This window comes from Lemur catta, chromosome 4 (assembly GCF_020740605.2).
Source record: "Lemur catta isolate mLemCat1 chromosome 4, mLemCat1.pri, whole genome shotgun sequence".
Lineage (NCBI taxonomy): Eukaryota > Metazoa > Chordata > Mammalia > Primates > Lemuridae > Lemur > Lemur catta.
In genome coordinates, this window is record NC_059131.1 from 57,954,758 (window position 1) to 57,968,385 (window position 13,628).

The window sequence follows — 13,628 nt, forward strand, 5'->3', positions numbered from 1 at the left end:
GTAAAGTGGAAAATATGTATATATGACAACTCAGCAATTCCACTTCCAATTATATACCCTGAATAAACTCCCATATGAATCCCAGGAGCCATGGTCCAATAACATTCATAGCAGTGTTGCCTGTAATGACAGCGTGTTGGAAACAGTTTAAGGTATATTCATGTGATGGAATACTCTATAGCACACATTATATAAATGAGCACATGTATAAGGATACCTTTCAAACAATGAATGGAAAATGTTACGGGAGGACATGTGTCTTATGGTAATTGAATGTAAATTTTTAACAGTCCCTCAAAGCATTTATCTACATTGCTTATGGACACAGATACACACATCATAAGGTTATTAGGATATAAACTGGAATGTGTACACCAGGTAACTGATAGGGGTTATTTTCAAGTTTGTTTTGCCTGTTAGGGGTGTGAGTTTTGGAATGTGGCAATGGGGACCGGTGACTCCCAAGTCAATACAGACTTTCAAAAATAAGAATCCTCCTTTGTCCCAGGGAAATGCGGAGAGGAGAGCCTGGGCCACACACAGCCTGGGCTGCTGCTGCTGCTGCCTCTGCTGGTGAAGATGAGTCTGCTCAAAGCTGCCTTTCCCAGAACCTTTCTCAGCCCATTCGTTTTCCAGCATTTCTTTTCAAATCTGAGAAATTAAGCCTCAGAACTAAACTCTGATCTAGAGGGACCTAATCCTTAAATCAGTAGCTTTGTTACTTTTCTGGACTATGTCTTCATGGCAAGAAACACCTACGTATAAATATTTATATTAAAATGAAACAGAAGTTTCAGGGACCCATGTTTATTCTTAAATGTGATCTATTATCTTTTGTTCTTTAAGAAAGTTGCTAGTCAGAACCTACTAAATGTTTTTCAACTTGCAGTTTGAAAGCTGCTGCCTTAAATGGTCCTCAGCCCAGTCTTGTTCTACACCGGCATTTATGAAATTGGCTACTTCTTGCCAGGCATGAAATGTGTAGTTTCAGAGTGGTGTGGGGTGAGGGGTGAAAATCAAAAGTCTAAATGGGTTTGAATTCAAGCTGTGTGCTTCAGAATAATCTGTTGATGCTGTGATCGATCCTGTTTCCTCATTTATAAAAAGAGGAACCGTCAGAGTTGGTTCTCTGAGAATTAAGGGAGAATCAGATATGTGACTTTCCCACGTATGCTATAAACACACTCCTGCAGCCACAACCCACCACTGCAAAAGGCACACTCAGTGCCAAATTTACTGAAAAAGGGCGAGTGAGCCTCCCAGGTCCTTTATTTTTGGGTTGATTAGTGTGGAGGGAGGTGTGAGGGTTCATCCCATCACCAGAGGCCCTGCATTTTGTACTGAAGACCAGGCCCTGACTCTTATACAGGCCCCAGCTATCTAATGGTAATAAGTCCTGGTCGAAAATGTAGGAGAGACATCAGGAATTTTCGGGCCATTCATTTACGATGTAGGCCTTCATTAGACTGGTGAAAAAGGAACGTCTATGTTGTGGTTTATGGATTCTCTGTAAGAAGGCAGGGAAGTCAGCAGCCACTGAGCCCGTGGCGGCGAAATGTGCAAGGCCAGTTCTGAAGTTCCCGTGCTTCATGACTGTATGGACTGTACAGTGTGAAGGAATGTAGTTGTCATAGTTAAAAGTGCAGTAGGTATAAACAGTCCAAGAATGGCTTACTCAGATGACTGAATTTGGTGTCAGCCAAAGTATGTAAAAAATGGTCTTTATTTGTTCTTTTGCATTTTTTCCCAGTTTTAAAAATGTTGACAGAATCCTGTAGCAAATATCCGTATTTTACTAGGTTTGTTTTCTCACACCCCTCTATCCCTCCATCCATCAGTCGGTCTTGTTTTATTTGATGCGTTGCAAAATAAATTGCAGAAATGAGTTCATTTCAACTCTAAAACTTCAGCCTACATATTACCTAGAGTTCATTAGTTGCTCTTTTTTCTTTTGATGTAAGATCTACATGCAATGAGATGACAGGTCTTAAGTGTATCATTTGATGAGTTGACAAATACATATACCTGTTTAATAATATCTCCACCAAGATAGAGGACATTGCTGTCATCCCAGAAAGTTCCTTTGGGCCTCTTCCCAGTCAATCCCTGCCCTTGACTCCCCGGAGGCAATCACATTCTAATATTCTCCACGTATATTAATATTGCCTGTTTCAGCACTTCACATCAATAGACTCATACAATATTTATTTTTTATGTAAGTCTTCTTTTACTCATGATAATGTAGGATTTATCCATGTTGTGCCTATCAGTCGTTCATTCCTTTTGGTTGCTGATTCCATGGTATGATTGGAATCATATGGCATGAATATTGATGGACAACTTCCACTTTTTGGCTATTATGAGTAAAGCTGCTATGAACATTCTTGCACAAGCCCTTTTGTGGACACATGTTTTCATTTTTCTTGGGTAAACAACTAGGAGTGGAATTACTGGGTCACAGAGTTTGGTATATATTTAATTTTTAGAAAACTGCCAGACCTTTCCCCCAAGTCGTTAAACCGTTTATGCTTTCACCAACAATATATGAAAGTTCTGCATGCCTATTCGCCTCAAATTATCCTCACCAGTATTTGTTGTCTGTTCCTCCTTGGGTTTTTTTTTTTTTTTTTTTGCAGTGGAGAGTTGAGTAAAGAAAGCATTCATTTGTATTTGTTGGGAATCACACCATCCTGACCTCTCTGTAGGCAGCCCTAATCTATGTTACGGCTGCTTATGGGACTGGGGTACCAGCCCCACCCACAGTTCTGTCAGGCCCACCACACACATCACAGGGGGCTGGCTTTCAGAGGACAGTTCCATCTTAAGAGAAATGCAGGAATAATTAATTGACACATTTAATGAGCACCCACCATGTCTGTACTAGGCCGTTTACATAAATCTGTTTTAGTCTCCATAATAAAAGCCTTACAAGAGAGAGATTCTCACTTTAACAAAAAGGCAGCTGAGGCTAAAAGAGGTTGACGGTTGCCAAGGTCATCTGTGGTCAGATGGTGACAGTGTTGGGATTTAAGTGTAGGTAGCCCTGACGCCATGGCCATGAGATTCACAGTTTACATTGGCTCATGTTGAACAAACGTTTCTAGGGCAAATCAGATTATTATCTTTTAAAATGGATCATAAATATGAGTTAACTTTGTACCAGTAAAATAAGCTCAAGTACAAGCTGACTGAAAATCTACAAGTGTTCCAGCCTCATGTTCTAATTTAGCAATGAAGTAGCTCTGTGGCGTCTTTACTACCCACTTTGTGTTGGCAAGATTGTTTACATATAACTATGTCGTATAAAGCAGAGAGAGGGTGAGGCCTTGTCAAATCAATCATTTGATCCTTCTCTACTTCCGTGAATTGTGAATTACTTTCATAGGTGAATAGAATATATCCCATCTTCTAGCCAGAGAGTGGGGAATGATGATGGTGATGCCGACAGTGATGATGATAAAAACTGTAGACTTATTAAGTGCCAGGTACTGAGCTAAGTGCTGTATTTGAGCTAGCTCATCAGTTCTCACAGTGATCTAATGGTAGGTACTCTGAGCCGCATTTTACAAAAAAGAAGATAGATTTAGCAAAGTTAGGCAAGTTATCCAAAGTCACATAGTGGGCAAGTGGCAGCATTGGGATTTGAACTCTGCCAGAAGCATGGCCAACGGCTGGGCCCTTAAGCACATCATTGGTGGCGCATCTTATGTTTATCTACCCCTCACACTGCTAGTGCGGATATATATTAATTGTGCTTTTAGTAACTCAGGCCTAGCTGTTCATTCAACAGTCCTCCCGGTCCTCTGTGGGGCAGCGGTGTGCTAAGCTGCCTTGTGCCCTGCCCTGCATTTGAAGAGTGAAAATTGTGCTGGAGAGATAAGGCCTATGCAGACAAAACAATTAGAGAGCGATATCGGGCCATATAATGCAAGCACATGATATGATAAAGGGAGACGGGGCTGGGGACAGGTTGCATGGAGGCTGGTTAAACCCGAAAGAAGCCCTTATCTTGGTTGCTCTGCGTTATATCAACAGCCATGCAGGGGAGTCATATACAACAGCTAGTGGACAAGCAAGTTAAGTGGTTTATGTGGTGTGGAAGATTGTACTAACAGATAGCCTCCATATAGTAGATGGCATTTACACGCGTCAGGCACTGCACTTGATTGCACTGAATCTTGACAAACTCTGTGTGTGTGTGTGTGTGTGTTTCCCTGTGTTCTGGGTGTGGAGGGGAAGTGCTGGCTAGAAGAAGGCTATTATTATCATCCTCTCCCTCCCTTTTTTTTTTCCAGATGAGGAAGTCTGAGTATGAGATTACTAAAAATTACCTAAAGTCACATAGCTAATACATGCTAAAAAGGGATTTGAACCAAGGTCTACCTTCCTGAAAAGCTTAATCTACTCAAAACCGACACAATATTGAAACAGTCATGTTTTAATCCTTTAAAGAGAGGTTTTGCATCTGTGGGGCTAACGTGTCACCTCTCTGTGACCGGCATGTTTTGAGCCCAAGAAACATTTATTTCCTGAGTAAAAAAAAGCACTTACGACACTTCTTTCCAAAGGTGTTCTAGGACCTTTGTGGCACTAACCATGTGTTTTATGTGCTCCAGTCCTTTCCCTTCAATTGGAGCAGCTCTATTTTTCTTTATTTCCACATTTTGACATTTGGCATACCAATTTTGTTTGGAAAAAAGCATCCTGTTGCTTAAAATGGTTTGAAAACTAATGACGTAGAAGATCAGATTACCCCATTCCTTGACTGTACTAGACACCAGCATTAACTGACTGTGATTTGATACCTTAAACAACGTGACTTACTTCTTTATTGCTGAGCTATTGAGTGGACGCTGACGTTGCAGTGTAATGAAGTAACTGGGATCCGAGAGCTTAAAAAGAAGTTGCCAGATGTAGCAGTGATTGTGGTGCTTCCAGGTACATGGGAAATACATCCCTTGAGACCTGTGTCCGGCTGGATTACCTACCCAGGACCTGGAGATTTATCTCTTCAGTCCTCCTCTCATTTGGAGTATATGCCACACATTCTCAGAGCAGTCCATTGCTATGTGCTAACAGGAACTTGAAATCCAAAGGAAGAAACAAGGTCTGCTCAAGCCACAGCCACTCTGTAGAGGAAGACTGAAATGTTCAGTGCAGTCACCTGGGGCCACTGGAAATGCTGTTGTAGGGCAGTAAGGGCCAGGTCCCTTTGGGAGCATTGGAAATGGATGTGGAATTATGGATGTGTGTCTTTGACCACCTCCAGGTTCAAGGCTGCATGCCTCAGGCATTGAGGGACAAGCAAGGGCTGGAGGCTCTATGGTCAGATCTAATATAGTCCAGCCGTCCTGATTTGCCTGGGTCTCTCCCAGTTTTAGCATTGAAAGTCCCATGTCATAGGAAACCATTCTGTCCTTGGCAAACTGGGTTGGTTGACCACTCTACGTGGCCCTGGAAGCCAGGCCTTCCTTGCTGCTCAGGTATCACAGTAGCCTCTAGCTATCTCTCTGGTGCTAGACCTGCCCTCCATGGTGCTACTAGAGCCCTTTTGAAAACACAGATCTGACCCTGAGAACCCAGAAGAAAGTCCTTGGCAATGGCATTTGCTGTGTGCTTGTAGCCATGTCATGTGAGCTCTATGTTATAGCTGCTCTGGACATGCCATTTTTGGCAGCCACAAATCAGTGACATCTCATACCAAACCTCTGTCCTGCTTTACTGGACAACCAAGCATGCCATGAACCTCCACACCTCTATATATCTCCTTCTCTTCTTACTTACCAAGTCCTGGCTGTCTCATATTGCCTCCTGAGAAGCCTTCCTTGTCCCAGCAGAAATAATCCGTTCCTTCTCTAATAGCTCTTATCATGGTACTTGCTCTCTTTCTGTCCTTGGCAAGTCAGGGACTGGGTTGTATATGGCACCAAGCAGCTGAGAAGCTTTTAGTAACTATCTTCAGTGCTCAGTGTTGAAACACTAATTACAGAATGGAAAGTATTTTGTTAGAAAGTCCTAGAATGAGTTCATTTTTTGATTCTTTTTTTTTTTTTTTTTTGAGACAAAGTCTCACTTTGTTGCCCAGGCTAGAGTGCTGTGGCGTCAGCCTAGCTCACAGCAACCTCAAACTCCTGGGCTCAAGCAATCCTTCAGCCTCAGCCTCTCGAGTAGCTGGGACTACAGGCATGTGCCACCATGCCCGGCTAATTTTTCTATATATATTTTTAGCTGTCCCTATAATTTCTTTCTATTTTTAGGAGAGATGGGGGTCTCGCTCTTGCTCAGGCTGGTCTCGAACTCCTGAGCTCAAACAATCCGCCCGCCTCGGCCTCCCAGAGTGCTAGGATTACAGGCGTGAGCCACTGCGTCTGGCCCATTTTTTGATTCTTAAAGTAATGATTTGCAAACATTTTTTGAAATGAATTTTTTGCAATTTTGGAGGCATGAACCATATTCCCAAATTTAAACCAAATTAAATCTTATATAGAATCTCGCAGAAAAGACATTTAGAAGCAGAGAGAAGGAAGAAAATTGGAAGTGAGGGTGCAGGGGGTGAACTGTACCTTACTTAGCCAACCTTAACCCTCACGAAGGACAGACCTTGCCACCTTCAAGGATCTCGAATACTGGGAACATGTGTAAAACCCATTTGTTTAAAAAGGGGGCTCTGGAGCCCATAGTTCTGAAGAAGTCCATCTGATCACCCTTCACCCCGGCCCTGCCACTTCTCAGCACAGTGCCTTAGATGAAGGGGCACTGCTGTTTAAAAATATAAAACCAACCCAAGTGCCTGTTTGCAAGTCACTCTTGGTCACTCTGGTTGGCGCACTGCTCCGAGCTCCTGATGAGAGGAACAGGTGGTGATCTATTTTAATTAGTGGCAAGTACCTAATGATTGAAAATAGACCCTGCTGGAAAATTCGACTGGCCCTTGCCATTCACCCTTCAGAAAATACACAGGCATTGTTAGGTACCAGGCCACTTGTTAATACATGCTTTTAACAGTGCTGGAGTGATGACTGTTCAAATAAATTACTGATGTCACTTCAACTACGATGACATTGACTATCCTGTCCAGGCGGTTAGTCAAGGGCTGTTTTAGTCCTCAGCTTTTCCTTGTGACAGGTGAGTTCCCAGGAGAAATTGAAACCCCTTTATCTCGCTGACCTTATGTGCCTGATAAGAGCCGAGCTGAAAGTGGGCAGAATGGTAGTCCAGGCTGGGAAGTGAGTCAGCAGGCAAACTCCGCCAGGGAGAACCACTCGAATCTTAACTGTTGGGCAATTGGACGGGAGGTGGCACAACTCAATACTCCCGCTGCAGCTCCGCTTAGCTGCGGGCCAGCACCATTTCCTTGAGTACCTTTTTCTTCTTCTAGTAGAGAGTTAGTGCCCCTTCTCTTTTTTCTTACTTCATTTTGATTTAATTTAATTTTATTTTTTAGGTAGGCGAGGGGAGGCTTTTAGTGAGGAGGATCTTCTGCAGAGAGGACTTGGAACTCTGTGGTGAGGTGGAAACGGAGGTTTAGTATAATTGTGAGACAGCACTGATTTGTGGCCACCAAAAAACGTCTGCATCAACAGGCTTTAGCAGGTCACAGGTCCCCCTGGGGAGAAGGGTGAGCCACCCCCTGCCAGTGGGTGTGTGTCTGCTACCTGGCTCACCCATCCCTCCACTCCATATGGAAGGTTGAGTCTGAGGGGACGTGGCCATCCAGGAAGCCCAGGGGTGGTCACTGATAAAGATTAGGGCACTTTTGCTTTCTTGCTCACCACTTTATGGCTTCCAGGAATCAGCCACGAAACATGTGGGTGGGGTGCAGAGGGATGGCCACAGGTTTTGGAGTCAGATGGACCCTTGTGTGACCTTAACTGAGTGACTCAACTTCTGAGCCATAGTGTTACTTCCTGTCACTCAGGCTAACTCGGGGGCTGCCGCCACCTCTAGGTTTTATGTTGTTGGCATTGGTAGTTAAGAATTCCCTATTTGAGGATTTATAGCTTTCCCGTGAGCAGCCCCATGGCTTCTTGCAGTAGAAAGTTTGGCTAGAGCCCGACCTGGATTTGAACCTTGCTTTGAATTACTTGACCTGAGCCTTGGTTTTCTCATTTGTAAAACTGGGATTGTAATGCCTAACTGGGTCATTGAGGATTAATGAGATAATGTTTATAAACCAAGTGCCCATTGCTAAGTTTCTCTTCTGCTAAGGACACCTAAATATTGGGCCTTCAGTCTACTAAATCTCTCTCACACCTGCCTTTGTCTTTTCGTTGTTTTATTACCACGATAATCCAGACGCAAGTAAGAAAGTCTGCACTCTGCAAACATACAATCAATGCAGTTATTTTCTTTCATATACAAAGAGCTCTTTTAGATTATTAAGGAAATACGGATATCTTTCAAAAAAACAGACAAAAGACACAAATAGACGATTCACAGAAAAAGGAATTCAAAAGGCCAGTCAACATTTCAAAACGCTAACTTTACTCAAATGAAAGAAACTAAGTTTAAAAAATGAAATATCACTTTGACCTAGCAGGTTGGCAAAGATTAAATACTACACAACACGGGACGCTGGTGAGTGAAGTGCACCTGATTGTTTGAGTGGAAACTGATGCAAACGTTTAGGAAGGTAATTTGGCAATACTCTCCAGCTTGAAAACACACATCCTTGGAAACAGCAACGCAAACCCTTTTTTTGTGGAAGATATCTGTTACAGCATCCCCTGTATTTATAAAATAAATGTATCTGAGGACGCCCAAGAAACCCTAATAGTGATTATTTTGGGGATGCAGAGAAGAAAGGAGATATTTGCTTTTCATTTTGTCTACTTTTGTACTGTCTGAATTTTTTAACCAGGTACTTGTATTTTATTATTTTTAAAAAGTTAACATTGTTATCCAGAGATAAAAGCATGCTTAACAATTAAAGAAACCTTACCTCTCACCTGGTGGTCTCATGTATAAATCCTAAAATTGGCTCGCAAACATTAAGCTTAACAAACGAACCATCAATGAACAAATGCAGTATGAGATGGTTTCTTGGCTTGCCTCAGATACTAACTATAATTACTCAACAGAATGTTCTCTCTGGACCTTACTGGGTCTTCTGCCGTGTGGCTTTGTACTTTCCTAAGAAACCTGCCATAGGCATGTTTGCTCGCCCCAGAGCCTTTTCCCTGCCCTGTTCAGTCTGACTGTCCCGTGCCCGTAGATGCATGTGTCTTTCATGCCCATCACACGCACTCTGCTCTGGGCTTCCGGAGTGTCCTGAAGGTTCACAGTGGAGGTAGATCTTGAGCCACCGGTAGCAGCAGGGAGGGTTTGGAGTGGCTGAGAAGAGGAGCTACACAACCACACAAGGCAATGACAACAATAGTGACAATGACAGCAGCTGTTTATTGATGGCTTCCTGTGTGTCCATACATTCACATGTAATGTAGTCCATATTTCATGTGCGCCTCGCAGCCTCTGAGAGAAGCACCTATGGGTGAGGTGACATGCTTAGAGAGCCCTGTGAGGTGCCCACGCCCCACAGGTAGTGCAACAGCTGAGCTGGAATTCGAAACGAGGCCTGCCCACTTGTTCTGAGGTCCAGCGCTCCCTGGGGGAGGTGGGGATTAGGAGAGGGGGTCCATCCACTGTCCAGAGGGGTCACCTCAGGATTTCTGGAGTCACATGCTAGGCTTGCTCCATATCCTGGACTGAGGAGTCTAGCCCATGGTTTTGGTACCTGTGGTCACATGTGCTTGTAGAGGAGGGTTTCGGAGGAATATCTGTTCCAGAGGAGTCCTATAAGCAAAGCAAGGGATGACGTTCCTTCCTGGGAACAGAATTACCAGCAGTAATTTATTATTCGTGGTTTCCCTTCAGTCCATCCGAAAACACTACAAAGCCACCATTCTTGATGGAGCCGTGCCCGTCCAGTGTGTCCAGCTGGGCTGGCCTCGCCGCCTCAATCCCCCGTGGCCACTGATTCAGCGGATCGCGTGTGTCCTGGACTTCAGAGCGCTGATGAGGCAGTTCATCTTTGATTTCCTTTTCATCCCTCATGACAACCACCACGTAGCGTTTCCTAGAATCTGGCTGAGGTCCCACTACCAGGGAAGGCACAGAACGGAGTGTCTGGAAAAGTCACCCCTGGCCACGAGGTGGGGCAGAATCACCCCAGACGGGGGTGACATTGCTCTTGCCAGCCGGCAGCTGTAGCTAGTGGCGGGGACTGCCTGCAGTCACCGGGTAGGGCATGGAAAATCAGTGCCCCGAGGAGGAATGCTGAAGTCACTGGAGCTGACTGTAATGGCTTTTCTTGGACAGGTTTTCTGCCATCATGGGCTGAGGAGACTCAAGTGTTGGTGCGGGCAGTGTTTGCTGAGAGCCCGGAGAGAATACATCTAGTACTTACTGAGTGTGTCCTGAGTTCTCGGGACAGTTCTGGGTGCTTGAGGCACATTGTCTAATTTTTCCCCTCACGGCAACCCAGTGAGATAACGATATTCCCATTTTAGAGATGAGGCAGCTGAGGCTCAGGAACTCGTCTGAGCTAAAATGTAGGGGGATTCTGATGTAGGCCCCGAGCCGGTCTCCATCTGCCACAGCCCCCAACAGCTGGTTGTGTGGACGTCTCTGCTGGATGATGTCTGCCCCAGGTTTGCCCCGTGGACGCTGGGGACTGTGGGTGGTGGTCTCAGGGAGTTGGGAAGATGTGGCTTTTTTCAGGGCCTAAGAGCTGGATAGAGGTGCTGGGGGGACCTGGGCACAGAATAAACCTTGTTGGGTCATTCAGTTGGAGCACTTCCCTGACCCTCCAGCCATCCTGTGTTTCTTGAGTGGCAGCCTCCCATGGGAAAGGGGCTGAGTGTTGACAAACATGTCAATAAGTGAACCCCCTGGGAAATTGCCTTCTATCCCTAGAGAAGACACGTGGCAGGGCAGCGGGGAGCCCGCGTGGGGTGCGCCTTGCCTGCCCCACCAGCCCCCCGCCCTGGCTGTGGGCTCTGTGCCTCTTCAGCACTTTCATTCTGTGTCACACAATGGGGTACTTCCCTGTAGCCGGCTGTATTATTGTCCAGAATCTGGATGTTTCCTGTCTACACTGCTATTTCCTGGAGGGAAGGAGCTGTACCTTCCTGGTGACACATGAAGATCTTGGCCCATCTGTGTCTGTGGCTCCTTTTTGGAGTCTCCCTCTTCCCCTGTCTGGCCCCCTCACGGCTTTGTGGCTTGTCCGCGTGGCCCAACTCCTGCCTTACACACCCGGGGTCAGCATTGTCTCGCATTCTAGTGAGCCTGAGATCCTTTTTTTGGGAGGCACTTGTTTGTCTTATTTGCTAGGCCTCTTAATTATAGCCAGTAGAGCCAGTAGGACCCCATTCTACTCATCACAGGACCCTCTGATCTTGCTGTGGGACATTGCCATCATAGCATGCACTCATTGGAAAGTAAGTTCTGTACTGCAGTCATGATTTGGCAGAAGGCCCAGGGCCCTCGGGCTTGTAGCAGCTTGGAACAAGCTGGGGGTAGAAGGAACAAAACTGAGGCATGGACCCCTGGCACAGGCCTTGCTGGGCCCCAGGAGCTTGGTGGGGGCTTGCTAAAAGCACTTAGGAGATAATTGGCTCTTGTGGGGGTGGGGTGAGTGCCCCAAAGTTGGAAGTGAAACTGTCTCATTGTTGATGTATATTAGAAAAGTAAGATAAAAGTGCTTGTTGCAGAGAAAATCAGACAATATATAAATGTGTGTAGAGACAGGCAAACCCCATGGGCCACAGACGACCAGTGTCCGTGGAGGGACCAGGGTTTTAAGTCTTGGTGGGTCTCCGAAGCAGTTTGACCTTCTTGTCTTTCCCGAAACTAATAGTGGTCCTTTTTTCTGCAGAACATGGAGAGTTTCTGGCTCTGGACCTTGGAGGGACCAATTTCCGTGTGCTTTGGGTGAAAGTGACAGACAATGGGCTCCAGAAGGTCGAGATGGAGAACCAGATCTATGCCATCCCTGAGGACATCATGCGGGGCAGCGGCACCCAGGTACGGCCCCTTTCTGACACTCGCACAGCCATAGGGATCCCTCCCAGCTGGAACTCGGGCTATTCCCCCCATATTTCATACCTAGCATGAGCTCAGGAACACAAGGAGGGAACGGAGGGGAAACAGTAAGATGCTAGGATAGAATCCAGTAAGATGCGATTCCAGTGTTGTCACATCTTGGGCCCCAGGGCTTGGAAGAGGCAGAGCCCTGTGACTCCTAGTCCGCTGTTCTTTCCACCACGCCAGGCCACCTCCTGGGACAGGAATTTCTGACCCTGAGTAGAACACGTGAGGGAGATATTTTTAGATCTTTTATTTGTCTTAGAGGGGGTGGCCCTGAGATAAACCTGCTTTCCTTGTTTTAATGGCTGGGGTTGGTAAAGGGAGGCTGGGTCCCTGGAACTGTGGGCATTTTAGCCCTCCTGAGGCTGTGACATGGCTCCAGTGTAGTGTCAGGCAGGGTACAGAGGGGAGAGGCTCTTCCCCTGCCCCTGCCACAGCTGTCCCATGCTGCGGTATTGAAGGGGTCGGGCCTTGTGTTCTGCCAGTCTGGCTGTGTGGTTCTGGGCAAGTGATAGCACCTGACACTCTCAGTTTATTCATCTGTAGAGAGGGATGATAGTACCTAGATTGTGGTGCGGATTAGAGGAGATGATGCCCGTTCTGTACTCAGTTTGATGCCTGGCTCATAAACTAGTACTCTTGCTGTTTTCCACAGGGAAATCTGCTTATCTAATTGCATCTTCCTACTCTGCTCTCAGTTTCTGTGACCGGCACTTGCGTTGGCAGTTGCGTCATTGCCCATCATGGAGGATGTGGTCACCTTTTCTTCTATCCCCCACCCCTGGCCCCACCCCCTAGATTACAAATATTTGAGAACCAAGTAAACAAAGACAAAACCAAAAAAAGTACCTAAAGTTTGGCTATGATTGTGAAAAAGACTTGCAACATGATGATGTGTTAGGTGGATTTTTAAGTTTCTTATGTGAACAAGACTCTGCGTGCATTTTTATCCCATCTGTGTAGCCTGTTGCTCGTATCTCAACACCGTGAAGGGCCCAGGGACTTTGCAGTCCTTGCAGTGTCCTCCCCAGAGCCTGGCAAGGGCTCGAGTTCCTGCAGACAATGAAGTGTGTCTCTGCCAATGGAGAAAGAGAATCCATTTCAAACATTCAAGATGTGAGTAAAGTTTTACTTGAAAAACTCAACCTTAAAATCTCTCAAACCTAGTTAGAGGGTATAAAGAAAATTACGTCTATTCTCCATGCAATACATAAAGAAAATGTTCTAGTTCAGATTAAAAAAAAACAACTATGAGACCCACCTGGAAGAAACAATAAAACTATTGGGACATTAGAAAAATGTTGAATAAATGGAAAAATGCTATATGAAAATGAAACAGAAAGAAAACTAGAAGAAAATACAGGTGTCTATTTCACTCTAAGGAGTAGAAAGAATACAAGATGCCTAAAAAGCAACAGAAAACACTTCTAAGAAAGGCTAGAAGTTCATAGTGGCTATTTTAGTGGTGGAATAATGGTGCCATTTTTCCTATTTTTTTCCATTGGTGCCATTTTTCCATTTTTTTGGTATTAGGTATC

General features: G+C 45.2%; 1 protein-coding gene across 2 annotated transcripts in view; it reads left to right on the forward strand.

The window, feature by feature from the left end:
* Positions 1-13,628, forward strand: part of HK2 (hexokinase 2) — a 63,960-nt gene that overhangs the window by 26,064 nt on the left and 24,268 nt on the right. For both annotated transcript variants that reach the window (XR_006734745.1, XM_045549937.1), the window contains exon 3: positions 11,879-12,027. Coding sequence is in view for 1 of the 2 variants with exons in the window: in XM_045549937.1 (XP_045405893.1) it covers positions 11,879-12,027 (149 nt within the window). In the remaining variant the exon portion in view is untranslated. The remainder of the gene's footprint in view (positions 1-11,878; positions 12,028-13,628) is intronic.